General features: G+C 41.6%; 1 protein-coding gene across 4 annotated transcripts in view; it reads left to right on the top strand.

The window, feature by feature from the left end:
• zfhx4 (zinc finger homeobox 4) overlaps nucleotides 1-12,432 on the top strand; it is a 91,132-nt gene that overhangs the window by 23,342 nt on the left and 55,358 nt on the right. For all 4 annotated transcript variants that reach the window (XM_008396124.2, XM_008396125.2, XM_008396126.2 and 1 more), the window contains exons 2-5: nucleotides 1,305-3,837; nucleotides 4,278-4,490; nucleotides 4,900-5,194; nucleotides 6,817-7,358. In XM_008396124.2, coding sequence (XP_008394346.1) covers nucleotides 1,351-3,837; nucleotides 4,278-4,490; nucleotides 4,900-5,194; nucleotides 6,817-7,358 — 3,537 coding nt within the window. In that variant the 5' untranslated portion in view covers nucleotides 1,305-1,350. The remainder of the gene's footprint in view (nucleotides 1-1,304; nucleotides 3,838-4,277; nucleotides 4,491-4,899; nucleotides 5,195-6,816; nucleotides 7,359-12,432) is intronic.

Raw genomic sequence — 12,432 nt, 5'->3', positions numbered from 1 at the left:
TATATATACATTTTTTTAATACTGTTGTGGTGGGCTTGTAGTTCTTATACTTGGTAGTCGATGATGTCATGAACATATTACATGTTTATTTCTTTTCCTTCTGTTGCATCCACGCGTAACTGATTGGCGCATTGTTTGTCTCCTTTTTCGGATTTTTGTCTTTAATCTGACAAACATAAATATGCAAAGTGAGACAGAAACACAATTTCTCTAGTATTAGTGGTCCAATGGAATTACCTCTCGGATATATCAGATTAAACCTGATTGTAGCAAACGTACGCACACACATGCGCCCTGAACTGATTTCATTCCTCACGCTTTTACTGTCCCTCCCACCAGCTTTGTTTAGCCCTGGATTGTTGTGGATTAATCCCCTAATTGCTTTGTGGCTTTGTTATGAGGAAAACGCAGTCGGGAAAAATAAAAGCGAGTTAAGCAGCAGGTGGAGTGGGTTAAAGGTTAACAAAGCTCTTTAAGGTTTTCTTTTAAGGGTAGCTCATTTACACGCAAGCTTAAATGAAAGAAGCCTAGAACTGTATCAAGAAAAAAAAGGAGCAGGGATAGTTCTCATTTAAAGCAAGTGTATTTTAGTCGAAATATAGTTGTGGATCTTAAGCTTTTTGAAAGAAATTATGCTTGTGATTATACCGTGTAGTTATTTGAGTGAGTGCTACTGGATTTAGGATGATATTTTCTGTGTTGTGTGTTTGTTGATGGCTTAGCATTTGTACCTTGTTGTGAAAAGCCAAGGGAAAGATGCAAAGCGGGGTTGAAAGATGGGCTGCAATCCAAGATTGATAACATCTCACTGGTATTCCAAACATCATTCCTAATGGAAGCTGGTCCTTTGTGCTCTGCTCATTCTTTGTGAATCTTTTCTTCAAGTTGTCCTAAGTTACATGAAAAAACAAGTAATTATTGTAGGTGGAGATTGTCTTTGATTTCTGTTTTTGTTTCTGTAGTGTTTTGCTATGTATATATATATATTTCACTCTATGTTGTGCTTCATTCTGGTCAATGTGATGACTTTTCTTCGCACACTTTTCATTAGTAACTCCAGACTGGTAATGTTCTTCTCCATTTTTTATTTCTCATAAAGAACAAGATTGTTGTTTTCAAATTTTTTTTAGTTTTTTTTTTAGTTATGTCGTTTTTAACTGCCTGTCAAATTGTTTTCAATAACTGAACAACAGCTAGTTTTGAATAAATTCATCTTATGCCTTCTACATGTAGGTGTACTGTATCACAGTTCCAAAACACAACTTGGATGATAAATCTTCTTTTTTTTTCTCTTCTTAAATCAGGTCCCTGTTGGGCTCGATGAGATGAGATCCCTATGTAGTGGTCATCATGGCAACTTGTGACTCTCCCCCTATGGTGTCATCCCGGCAGCAGGACTATGGTGGCCAGAGGTTGGATGCTGCTGCTGAGGACAACTCAGTTGTCTCCACGGAGACCACTGTCACAAACAGCACCAACAACCAGTCGTCACCTGTTGCCATTGGAGAGTCGGAGAATGGCCTGGGAGGGCCAGTTGTGAGTCCGCGTAGATCCACTACTACCCCTACCACTGTCAGTGCAACTATCGACCCTGTAACTGATCAGAGTCGGAGAGAAAGCTTTACTTCCGGTAACAAAGGGAGTGTTACCGGAACATTACCAGGAGTAGGAGGAGGAGCAGCTCTGGGTTCGGACTGTTCTGCCCCTGCCACATCCCCTGTGGCACCGGCAAAGGAGATCCCCTGCAACGAATGTTCTAATTCCTTCTCCAGTTTACAAAAATATATGGAGCACCACTGCCCTAATGCCCGCCTGCCTATTGCTGGAGATCATGAAGAGGATGAGGAGGTTGAAGGGATGATGGGGGAGGAGAGTGAGGATGAAGGAGACCGTGAGGTTGGTGCCACAGATGTAGGGGATATGAACAGTGAAATGGAGATGGAAGAGGATAGTGATGTGGAGAACCTGTGTGGCGAGATCATCTACCAGCCCGATGGCTCTGCCTTTATCCTGGAGGACTCCAAAGAGCAGCGTGGCAACCAGGGGGGGCTCTCTGGGGCTCTTCAATTCAGGCGCCTGTTGTCACCCCAGACCTTCCCTAGTGCCCAGGGCAACAGTGGCCAGAGTGGCCTCAGCCCAGGAGGGGAACGGTTGGAGCAGCCCGCTGCACCCATGTCCTTCTACCCCCAGATCATTAACACCTTCCACATCGCCTCATCCCTTGGGAGCAAATCACTAGTGGCTGACCACCCCTCCTTCCCAAATACCTCAGCTGGAGGGCTGGTGGGCGCTGGTCCTGTGTTGCACAGTTTCCGTGTCTATGACCTCCGCCACAAGAATGACAAAGACTATCTAACGGCGGAAGGTGCAGCCAAAAACTCCTGTGTGTCCAAAGATGTCCCCAACAATGTGGACTTGTCCAAATTTGAGGGCTGTGTGGCTGATGGGCGGCGGAAACCTGTTCTGATGTGTTTCCTGTGCAAGCTGTCTTTTGGTTACAGCCGCTCCTTCGTGACACATGCTGTCCATGACCACCGTATGACCCTGAATGAGCAGGAACAGAAGCTGCTGAGCAACAAGCATGTTTCTGCCATCATCCAGGGCATCGGCAAGGACAAAGAACCTCTTATAAGCTTTCTGGAACCAAAAAAACCCCCAAACGCTGTGCTACCCCACTTTCCCTCACCTGCCAACTTCCTGGGGCCAGACACGGGGCTCCGTGGCTTGTGGAATGCTTTCCACAATAGTGGGGAGAATGCAGATTCTCTTCAGGCAGGGTTTGCCTTCCTGAAGGGCAGTGCCAGCAGCTCCTCTACTGACCAAACCCCCAGAACCCAAACCATGCCAAAGGCTGAGACCAACCCAAACCTCGGGGGAGGGGCTGGTGCCCACAGGACTCTCAGTGGGAGTTCTGCCGCTGCTGCCACTGGTGGTAGTCTAGAAAGTCGGAACTCTGATAGTGACTTCAAAGGCCACGTTAGGGACATATGCACTTTGCAACCCAATGGGCCGGACCTGAGCCAGTACCCGCCCATTAAGCGGGAACCCGGTACAGTGGGAGAAGAAAGTCCAGAACAGGATGAGGATGCTTATTTACTTGGTGGAGGAGTCGAAATGGAGGCAGATGAGGAGGAGGAACAGGTCATGACCATGGCAATGGCGAGCCAGCGGGCCGACAGCACCAGTAGCAAAGATTTCCCTCTCTTAAACCAAAGTATTCCCCCCCTTTCCAACAGTGTGCTTAAGTTGAGCAGTGAAAGCAAAGGCCCTGCATCCACCTCGTCTAATGTCCTGCCTGTTTCTGAGAAACTGGAGATGGAAAAGAGCCTTCTGTCCACTGCCCTATCAGCTGGCAGAGAGCGTGAGAACAGCAATGACTCAACCACTGATGGCCTAGCAGGACGGGACGGGTTATCACCATCCTCCAATCCACTTGACATGATGATGTTGCGCAGGGATGATGAGAGTCCAGGTCCGCTACATCAAAACACAGGAAATGCTAGTACACCTGGAACTCCAGGGACTCCAGGTACCCCTGGTCCAGGTGAAGGGTCCCCAGGCAGTGGGGTGGAGTGCCCCAAATGTGACACAGTCTTGGGATCCTCTCGGTCTCTAGGAGGACACATGACAATGATGCATTCACGCAATTCCTGCAAGACACTAAAGTGTCCAAAGTGTAACTGGCACTACAAGTACCAGCAAACACTGGACGCTCACATGAAGGAAAAACATCCGGAGTCTGGTGGATCATGTGTGTACTGCCGCACAGGACAGCCTCACCCTCGTTTAGCTAGAGGCGAAAGCTATACTTGTGGATACAAGCCTTTCCGTTGTGAGGTCTGTCCATCCTTTATTTCATCTAATGGATTTTGTTTGACTTATTTTTCTATTTTTAATTTAAAATAATGTATATTTGTGTTTACTTTTTTCTACCCTTTTTGACAGTTTGACCATAACATTTCAATCTGCTTGCATGACATGTGCTTAAAAAGATTGGGTAGTTTCTAAAAGATTAATAAGGGAAATTTATTTTTCCGCTGTTTCATCAGGCGTGTGTCAGTTAGGATATATAATAATAATAACACAACAGTTTTGAAGACAGTCCTCAAAGGAGAAGACACAACAAAGTGCCTGTGTCAACAAAGCGTACTTGAGATAATCTAAAGCTGGTCTCAATTTAACTGATTATTCATTCATCAGATACCTCTCGGTGTTTGTCATAAATGCTTTGAATGTTTTTTTATTTTTATTTTTTTGAAACAATCCCTCTCTTTTAGGTATGCAATTATTCAACTACCACCAAAGGAAACCTTAGCATCCACATGCAGTCAGACAAGCATCTGAATAATGTGCAAACACTCCAGAATGGTGGCAGTGAGGCACCATATAATCACAACCATGCCAACCCTGTGTCTAGTGCCAGCCTTGGTGGGAGCTGCAGCGCACCCTCTGCATCAAAGCCAAAGCAGAAGCCCACTTGGCGCTGTGAGGTATTGAAATAAACAGAGCATCATTGTAGCATAGTGGTAGTAAACATGCCAATTAGCTTGTCGCACTGTCTGCACAATGAGGCAGTTATTTCTCTGTGCGTCACTGTGTTCATTATTTATTTTTCTCAGCCAGATCATCTGACCTCTATTATAAAACAGTGTCTTATATATGTTCAAGCAATATCTAACAATTCAAAACGTAGCATCTTTGCACCAGCACTATTAACACATGGATAAATTGTGTTTTGTCGGCTAATATTGAAATTTTGCCTCGGGCTTCTTAAGTTTCCATTTCAGACATCATGCAATCGTAAATAAATCTTACATACAAACAATTGTTACGTTGCAGTGCAAAGTAATATTGAGGTAACCAGTCATGCTAAATATGAAACCTTCGTTTGTTCACCAGGTGTGTGACTACGAGACCAACGTTGCACGGAACTTACGGATCCACATGACCAGCGAGAAGCACATGCACAACATGATGCTGCTGCAGCAGAACATGAAACAGATCCAACACAGCCTCCATCTGGGCCTGGCCCCGGCCGAGGCAGAGCTCTACCAGTACTACCTGGCTCAGAACATGGGGCTCGCCGGGGTTAAACTGGAGAATCCAGCTGGCAGCGGTGGACCAGATGCCCAAATGATGATTAACCCGTTTCAGCTAGATCCTGCAACTGCAGCTGCTCTTGGATCTGGCCTAGGTGATTTAAATGTTGCCTCATCAGATTGAGATTGGCTTCCCTTAGAAATGAGTCAGTTACAAACCCAGAAATTCCCTTTTTGAATTATTGTTGCTCAAACTTTTTTTTTGTTCATTGTTTCCCACAAGCAGTTTTTATCTGTAGTATCTAATTTATCTGATGCCATCTTGGTTTGCTCTTTTTTATCTATGTGTGTTTCTTCTAGTTGCTCTTCATCAATCTTTGTGCCCTCTCACCTTCTTTGTCACTTTCCATCGTTTTTTGACCTAGCCCCCTTACGCTTATCCTTCTCTTGATTTCTTTCTCTCTTATCTCTGCTCTCATATGGTGCCTCTGTCATTGTCTCTGTTCTTTGACCCCTCTCGCTGATTAAAAAATGATTATGAGATGCCACACGAGAATTATTCTTAATCTTTCATTTGTAATTTTCTTAAATCAGCTTAATCCACCCCTCTCTACATCACAACCGCCATCAACACAATATACACACACCGTCCAACCTTTACTCATTCTGCCGAGATAGATTCGCACACGCACACACACACACACACGCACACACACACACTAACAAACAGCAGGAAGCGGATTCCCGTAGGAGTGAGAGAGATTTAACAATGACCCTGCAGTGCTGCACACCCACTCCCTCCTCTAGTGTGGAGGTCACAGCCCAGCTAGCAGATGTACTCTCAGTGAATTACACTGATAACTCACAGCTCCCCATAGTGAGTGCAGATGTACATAGGTATAAATGGTGGGAGCAGGAAACTGATTCAAATTCAGATCCATATTCAGCATAATGCATACATGCATGAACGCATATTTTCCGTTTCACCTTAGCATTTAAACCTGCTGTAAGTTCATGTTACTTGGTGAAGTTCTGTTTATTTATACATCAACTAAGTGGACAAATTGCTTTGTTAAACAATCTGTTTAGATGTGATATCTTAAATAAAAAAAAAAAACACACAAAAAAAACATGATTAACTTTGGTAACATGCAGGAAGGGACAATGAAGGGATCAAACGCGCCAGTTAATTACATTTGTATGAATTGCAGATCTCGTTTTTTTGTCCCAGGGTTTGGCGGGCAGAGGAAAAAGGAGCGTGTGTGTGTAATGCATTGATCAGCTTTTTCAAATCTTTGGTTGATGCAAGAAAAGCCCGCAGCCCTAAAACCATTGTGCCACTGTTGCTGAGAGCAGTAATTAAAGCTACCTGATGAGCGAGTTAGCAAGTTGAAAAGGATGATTGTAATTGATCCTGATTCAATCCTATTAGGGTTTTTTATAGACAAGACTTTGTAAGTAGTCTTAGTTCTCTGCGAGGCTTTATTTTTATCAAACCCCTTTGTGCAGGAGAGGCCTGCATGGGTGAAGCTTCTTTTCCGCTCTTAATTTCATTTAATAAAAAAAGTGTATCTTCCTTTTATTTTTTTCCCCCATACGCATGTTAGCCTTTTCACTCTCACCTCAGCTTTGTATGGCTGGCATATTTCTTTTTTTCTTTCTTTCATTTAACCTGTTACCTTTCTGCGCTGTGCAAAAGCAATGTTTGCCTTTTACACTGTCTTAATTCATTTCCGGTTCGCTGCCTAACTTGTGTTTTCACTCATTTTCTCTGTAGTGAATAATGACCTATCAGCAGAGTTGCGCCTTGCCAGCGGTCAGCTGATGGCAGACGATCTATCCCTGGTGTCTTCAGGTGGAATGGGGGGCATGTCCTCAGCAGACCCTTCCCTCTCTGCCTTGTCGCCACCCATCAGCGACCCCTCGCTGCGCCTCTACCAGTGCGCTGTGTGCAACTGCTACTCCACAGACAGCCTAGAGGCCCTCAACGCCCACATCAACGCGGAGCGCGCCCTGCCTGAAGAGGAGTGGCGCTGCGTGGTGGGTGACGTCTACCAGTGCAAGCTCTGCAGCTACAACACGCAGCTCAAGGCCAACTTTCAGCTGCACTGCAAGACAGACAAGCACATGCAGAAGCATCAGCTGGTGGCGCACATCAAGGAAGGAGGCAAGGCCAACCAGTGGAGATTAAAGTGCGTGGCCATTGGCAATCCGGTGCACCTCAAGTGCAACGCCTGTGACTACTACAGCAACAGTGTGGATAAACTGAGACTACATGCCACCAACCAGAGGCACGAGTTCGCCATCCGCCTCTACAAGGTAAAAAAAAACAACAAAAAACTCTTCTTGCAATCAATTATGCAAAAATCACGCTCTTTTCAAAGCACCGGGATAAAAAGTCCCAGATGTTATTGATCACATGAGAAATATTTCTTAAATAAAAAAGATTTTACCGCTTGCTTCCATTGGAGGGACTAGTAAAGTGCGGTAATACATAATGAACAGACATCTTTTTGTTTTAAACAAATCCTTCCTGTCCTCTTAAGTGCATCGTCACACAGATAAAAAGTTCCCATGAGAATGGAACGACAAAGATAAAAAAAAGAAGGTCACTGTGAGAGTACCGAATCAGATCTCCATTTGATACGGTTCCATTTCCTGCTTGCTGTTGGGCTCCATTACACACACAGTCATGTAATATCAGTGATTTTAAATCATCCTACATAATTGACCACATTCAGCTGTCTTTGCTGTAATAAATAGCTCTAGAATTATTAAAAAAATAAATAAATAGATGTAATGTTAAGCATAGCCAATGCAAATTAGTTTTCTGCTGGTTAAAGGGAAAGGAAAAATGTTGTGAATGTTACTCCTGATATTTGATCTGCGTTTTAAATTTCTGTACACAAAAATAAGCAGTTTGAATGCAGTGTTTATGTTTGTGAAAATAGATTTTAAAATATGCATTCTCGGTGGAATGGGCTTTTTTTCTCTTTTTTTTTTTCCTTTATCTTGATGTATCATGTTCCAAGTATACATAATGTGTCTCCTTAGCAGACAAACATTCTTTTTTTTTTTTGCTTGAAAAGAAGAAATGTTGAACTAAAGATCATTTACTGATGACATGCTTTATTGTTTATACGTTTGCTAGCTATTATAGAAGGACGGAACGCAGCAGGAACTCAGCTAAATAAGTAATTAAATATTCTACACTTAAAGGAATAGAGAGCTTTTGCGAAGAAATTCCAACATGTCCAGTATTTGGCAATGTTTTCGGGTAATTTGAGTTGTGAGACGTCTCCTTCAGCTTAATAGGGTGTTGCTACATTTCCGAGGCCTCAACGTACAGGATAGGATCAAGTGCATTACAATAATGAGGTCTCCTTTACAGCAATATGCAAGATTGGGTACTGAGATGCAGTTGTGTGTAAATGTGTTTAGGTTTGTGTGTTGTTAGGCCGTAGATGCAGGAAGAGTATATAAACATAAATGAGTGATAATTGGGTAGAGTTTTATTTAGATGATTTGCATAACTTTAAACAATAATAAGAAAAAAAATCAGAGTTTTTTTCTTTTTATTTTCATATCAAGAGGTGATTTACTATATTTAAGCTATGACACACAACATAATGCACCACTCAGAGATATGTTACTGCCTTCAGATCTTCGTTTTTTTTTTAAAAGCTATACTGACTTTTCTATTCAGAACTATATTTACCGGTATTTAAAATATTGTTTCGTGAGCTGTTACTAATTATTTAGATTAGCAGCAGAGGCTGGATCACACAGTGTGTGCGAGACAGCAGTAGCTGTAAATTAGGGTTTTACTAATTTAAAACGAAAACAAAATGATTATGGGTGACATTGTGGATTGTCGTTAGCATCTTATATTAGCAATTAGTGTTTTTAGAATTACTAAAGATAAACACCTGTCCGTGTGTGTATTCCCTTGAGAACGTACGACATCTTTACTGCTCTGCTTTGATTTTTTTTGTGACATTAAAATATTTCAGATCTGACAATGGTAAACCAAGGAAATCAAAAATGCATTTTGCAAAAGATGAATATTGATCAAACAATTCATCATGGTTCCACTCTTTTAAAATATAATCTGGAATTTCATTAATACATAACTCCAAAAGAAACCAGACGTCTTTGAGTAAACACAATGCTAAACCTCAGCCTGTTTAATGCCAGAGAAAGTAATTAATTAATGACTAAAACAGCAAAAGTATGAAATTGGAAAGGAACAAAATTGTCAGAACTTATCATTCCATTTGTTCCAGCAGCCTCACTGAACAACTACAAGATAGTAAAAAAAAACCTCGCAGATACCAAAGCTTTGAGTCTTCTTCTCTTAGTAACACCTTTCATAACGAACAGTGTTGTGGTGCGAACAGTTTAGTAGCACTTTAGCATGGTATATTCACCAAACAGAAAAAGCTAGTGTTGATCAAGTGGAAATTGGCTAAATATGGTAACCCAATTTTCCCCCACCAGCCAAATTCTCGATGCATTTCAACATAATGTGAATCACATTTCTTTAGCTAAATACTCAGCAGTCATTTTGTTTTTTAATTAGCCACTTCACCCATTGAATTTTACATCAATATTTTTATTTATTTTTTGCTTTTACTAAAATATTATTCCTTTTTTTAAGGATTTGCATTTATTTAGGAAATATCTGAGTCCTAACTGTATTAGACTAATTGGCATTCTCAGGGCTATGTAAAACAGTCTTTGCTAACTTCAACAGGATGTTCATATTAACACAAGATTGTCAACAGTCTGGCAACGGCTGAACTTGGCATGAGATGAACTGGAGATGTCTCTGCTCGGGGGAAATTGAGAAATTCTTAGCAAACGTGCAGCTTTCACATTATGCTGCATTACCTGAGGCCGCAGCATATTGAATCAGCATGATTAGTTGACTCAAATCACAATCTCCTTTTTGTCAAAGGAAGACTTGAGCGCTAGTCCATGTGTCTTTGTTTCCACACATGTACAAGCATTTAAAAGAGTGGAATCACGTTTGACTGCCTTTTCCGCTGAGTTCATACGAGCCACTTTTAGTTGCCAAGGTTACACTAAATATTGGCAGCAATTTAATCACACAAAGAGGTAACAATATCAATGTAATGTGTACAAACTGCAGAAGTCTTAGAGATCTGTTCAACTTTTTTTTTTTTTTTTTATATATATATATTCGAGACAGTTTGCAGAATCAGGAAGTGCATTTTAAGACACGCAAACGGCAGCTTTGCCAAGGCAAGTGAGGGTCATCCCAATGTCCCCTGAGTGCACCCGTATGCCCCTGTACCTCATCTACCCACCCACCCACTCCACAGGCCTCAACAAATCTGTTCCACAGATGACGCTTTTAATGCCTCTGGCAGAAATTCCACTATTTTACCCTTGGACATGTGGTGGTAAAACAGAGAAAGAGAGCTAGAAAAAGTGTAGAATGGGCTAAGTGAGCTGCAGAGCAAAAGCGGAGGGAAAAAAAAAATCATTTCTTTATTTGACCAGAAAAACACCTCTCCTTTTATGTATTGGCAGAGGTGAGAAGCACATGGGGATAGAGGTAGCTTGGCCGCACGCATAAAAGATCCGAGTGTTGACGACTTTACCATCTGGCTTTTTGGAAACAGAGAATATCTTTATGGCATGGGAAACCATTTGAAGATACAAACAAAAAGCATATTCAGGAGATTTTATGGCCGCTTTGTAGCAGCCACTGAGTACTTCTGAGGGGAAGTAAGAGTTTGAAAGTCATTTTCTCTTTTTTTTTTTCCCAGACTTTGAAACAGCAAAAGGGAAATGACATTAGCAGTTCATGGACATCAAGTCATCTGGTGTCCAGGGCACAGCAGGTGGCAAAGGAGCTCATAGGCCTTACATAGAAAAAAAACAAAGGCCTGCTACTCACCACTTATTGGAAATGTGGGCGGTCTGATTGGCCCTGCATTATTCATCATGGGAATAATTGCAGCCTACAGTTTAAACATTGTATTTTTGCATTTAGATTTTAAACAGCGTCTGTTGAACCTTAACTTTGAGGTTATTATGACAACTGTCAACCACGTACAAGTTTCCATCCCTCTAAGAAAGTTGACAAAGCAGGAGGTGTTATGAGAAAGTGTCTGTACTACCAGCCTATGAGGTGTAACGTAGCATGTCCATAGCTGACCTGGCTCGTTTTTAGTTTAGACTCGAATATTATGATATATGGCTTCGTTATGAATTTCGCTAACAAACAGTGGCCTTAATGCACACAGAGTTGAGAGTAAATCTGTCAGTGCCATTCACAAGTGCTGCCTGGATAAGTAGGGGGTTTAGTTTGAGGTGAACATATGTGTTTGTGTGCATGTGTCCCAATAGGGCTTTGAGGTTGAGATCTACGTTGTGCTTGTCCCTGGGTCATTAGGAGTTGAGAATGTTCATGGCCAATGTGGCGCAGTCGAGGACCACACACACACACACACACACACACACACGCACACACCCACACACACACACACACACACACACGCACACACACACGCATACACACTGTTTTAGAGACCATGGCACCTGTTTCTCAGATGGCTATCCAAATAAATCTCAAACTGTTCTAAAACCACTTCTTCTCATTCCAAGTTTCCGTCATAATTCAGACGGAAATGGACATGCAGGATCCACACCGTTTTTCCATAATTACTTTGTTTTCCTTTTTATTTATTTTTTTAAAATTATTTTACTCTTTACTCATTTTCTCCTAATCTCTTTTCAAGCTAAGCCTGAAAGTCTCTTAAATATCTTTCACAGTTTATGGCCAACATGGACTTAAGGGTTCTAGTCATTTTCCCCTGTGTGCCTTTTTTCATACTTTACCAGGTTTATTTGTTTCATCTGCTGCCAGACATTTTCTACCAAAAGCATCAGTTTACACCGTGCATGGGCACTTTGCGTACCAGTTTTGACAACTGACCATTTAGGTAAATGTTCTGTAATCTAATCGTAGTCAACTCTATGCAAATATAATGATTTGATTCCATTAAATTAAATCTTACACAATGAGTTTCCCTTCAATTATTTTGGTTTGATGAGGGGTTTTGATGAACCCCCGTATTTCATAAGAGTCAGTTGTCCCAAACAAAGGGTCATAGTCAAAATTCAAAGAAATATGGCACCTGATAAAAATTAGATAAAATAATATACAGTTAAATTACATTGGAAAAGAGTTGAGAATATAACTATATATAACTCTATATATCCATTCCTCACTTTACTGACAGTAAATAAATAAATAAATAAAAAGGTGTCCAATGGTTTTAGTATGCAACTATGACATGGTTTACTTACAAACACAAAATGAAAGGAGGAAGGGAAAAATTACAATGTATGGCTATGA

Source organism: Poecilia reticulata, linkage group LG20 (assembly GCF_000633615.1).
Source record: "Poecilia reticulata strain Guanapo linkage group LG20, Guppy_female_1.0+MT, whole genome shotgun sequence".
NCBI classification, from domain to species: Eukaryota; Metazoa; Chordata; class Actinopteri; order Cyprinodontiformes; family Poeciliidae; genus Poecilia; species Poecilia reticulata.
The sequence above is the reverse complement of the archived record's forward strand: the minus strand, read 5'-3'. Positions and strand labels throughout refer to the sequence as shown.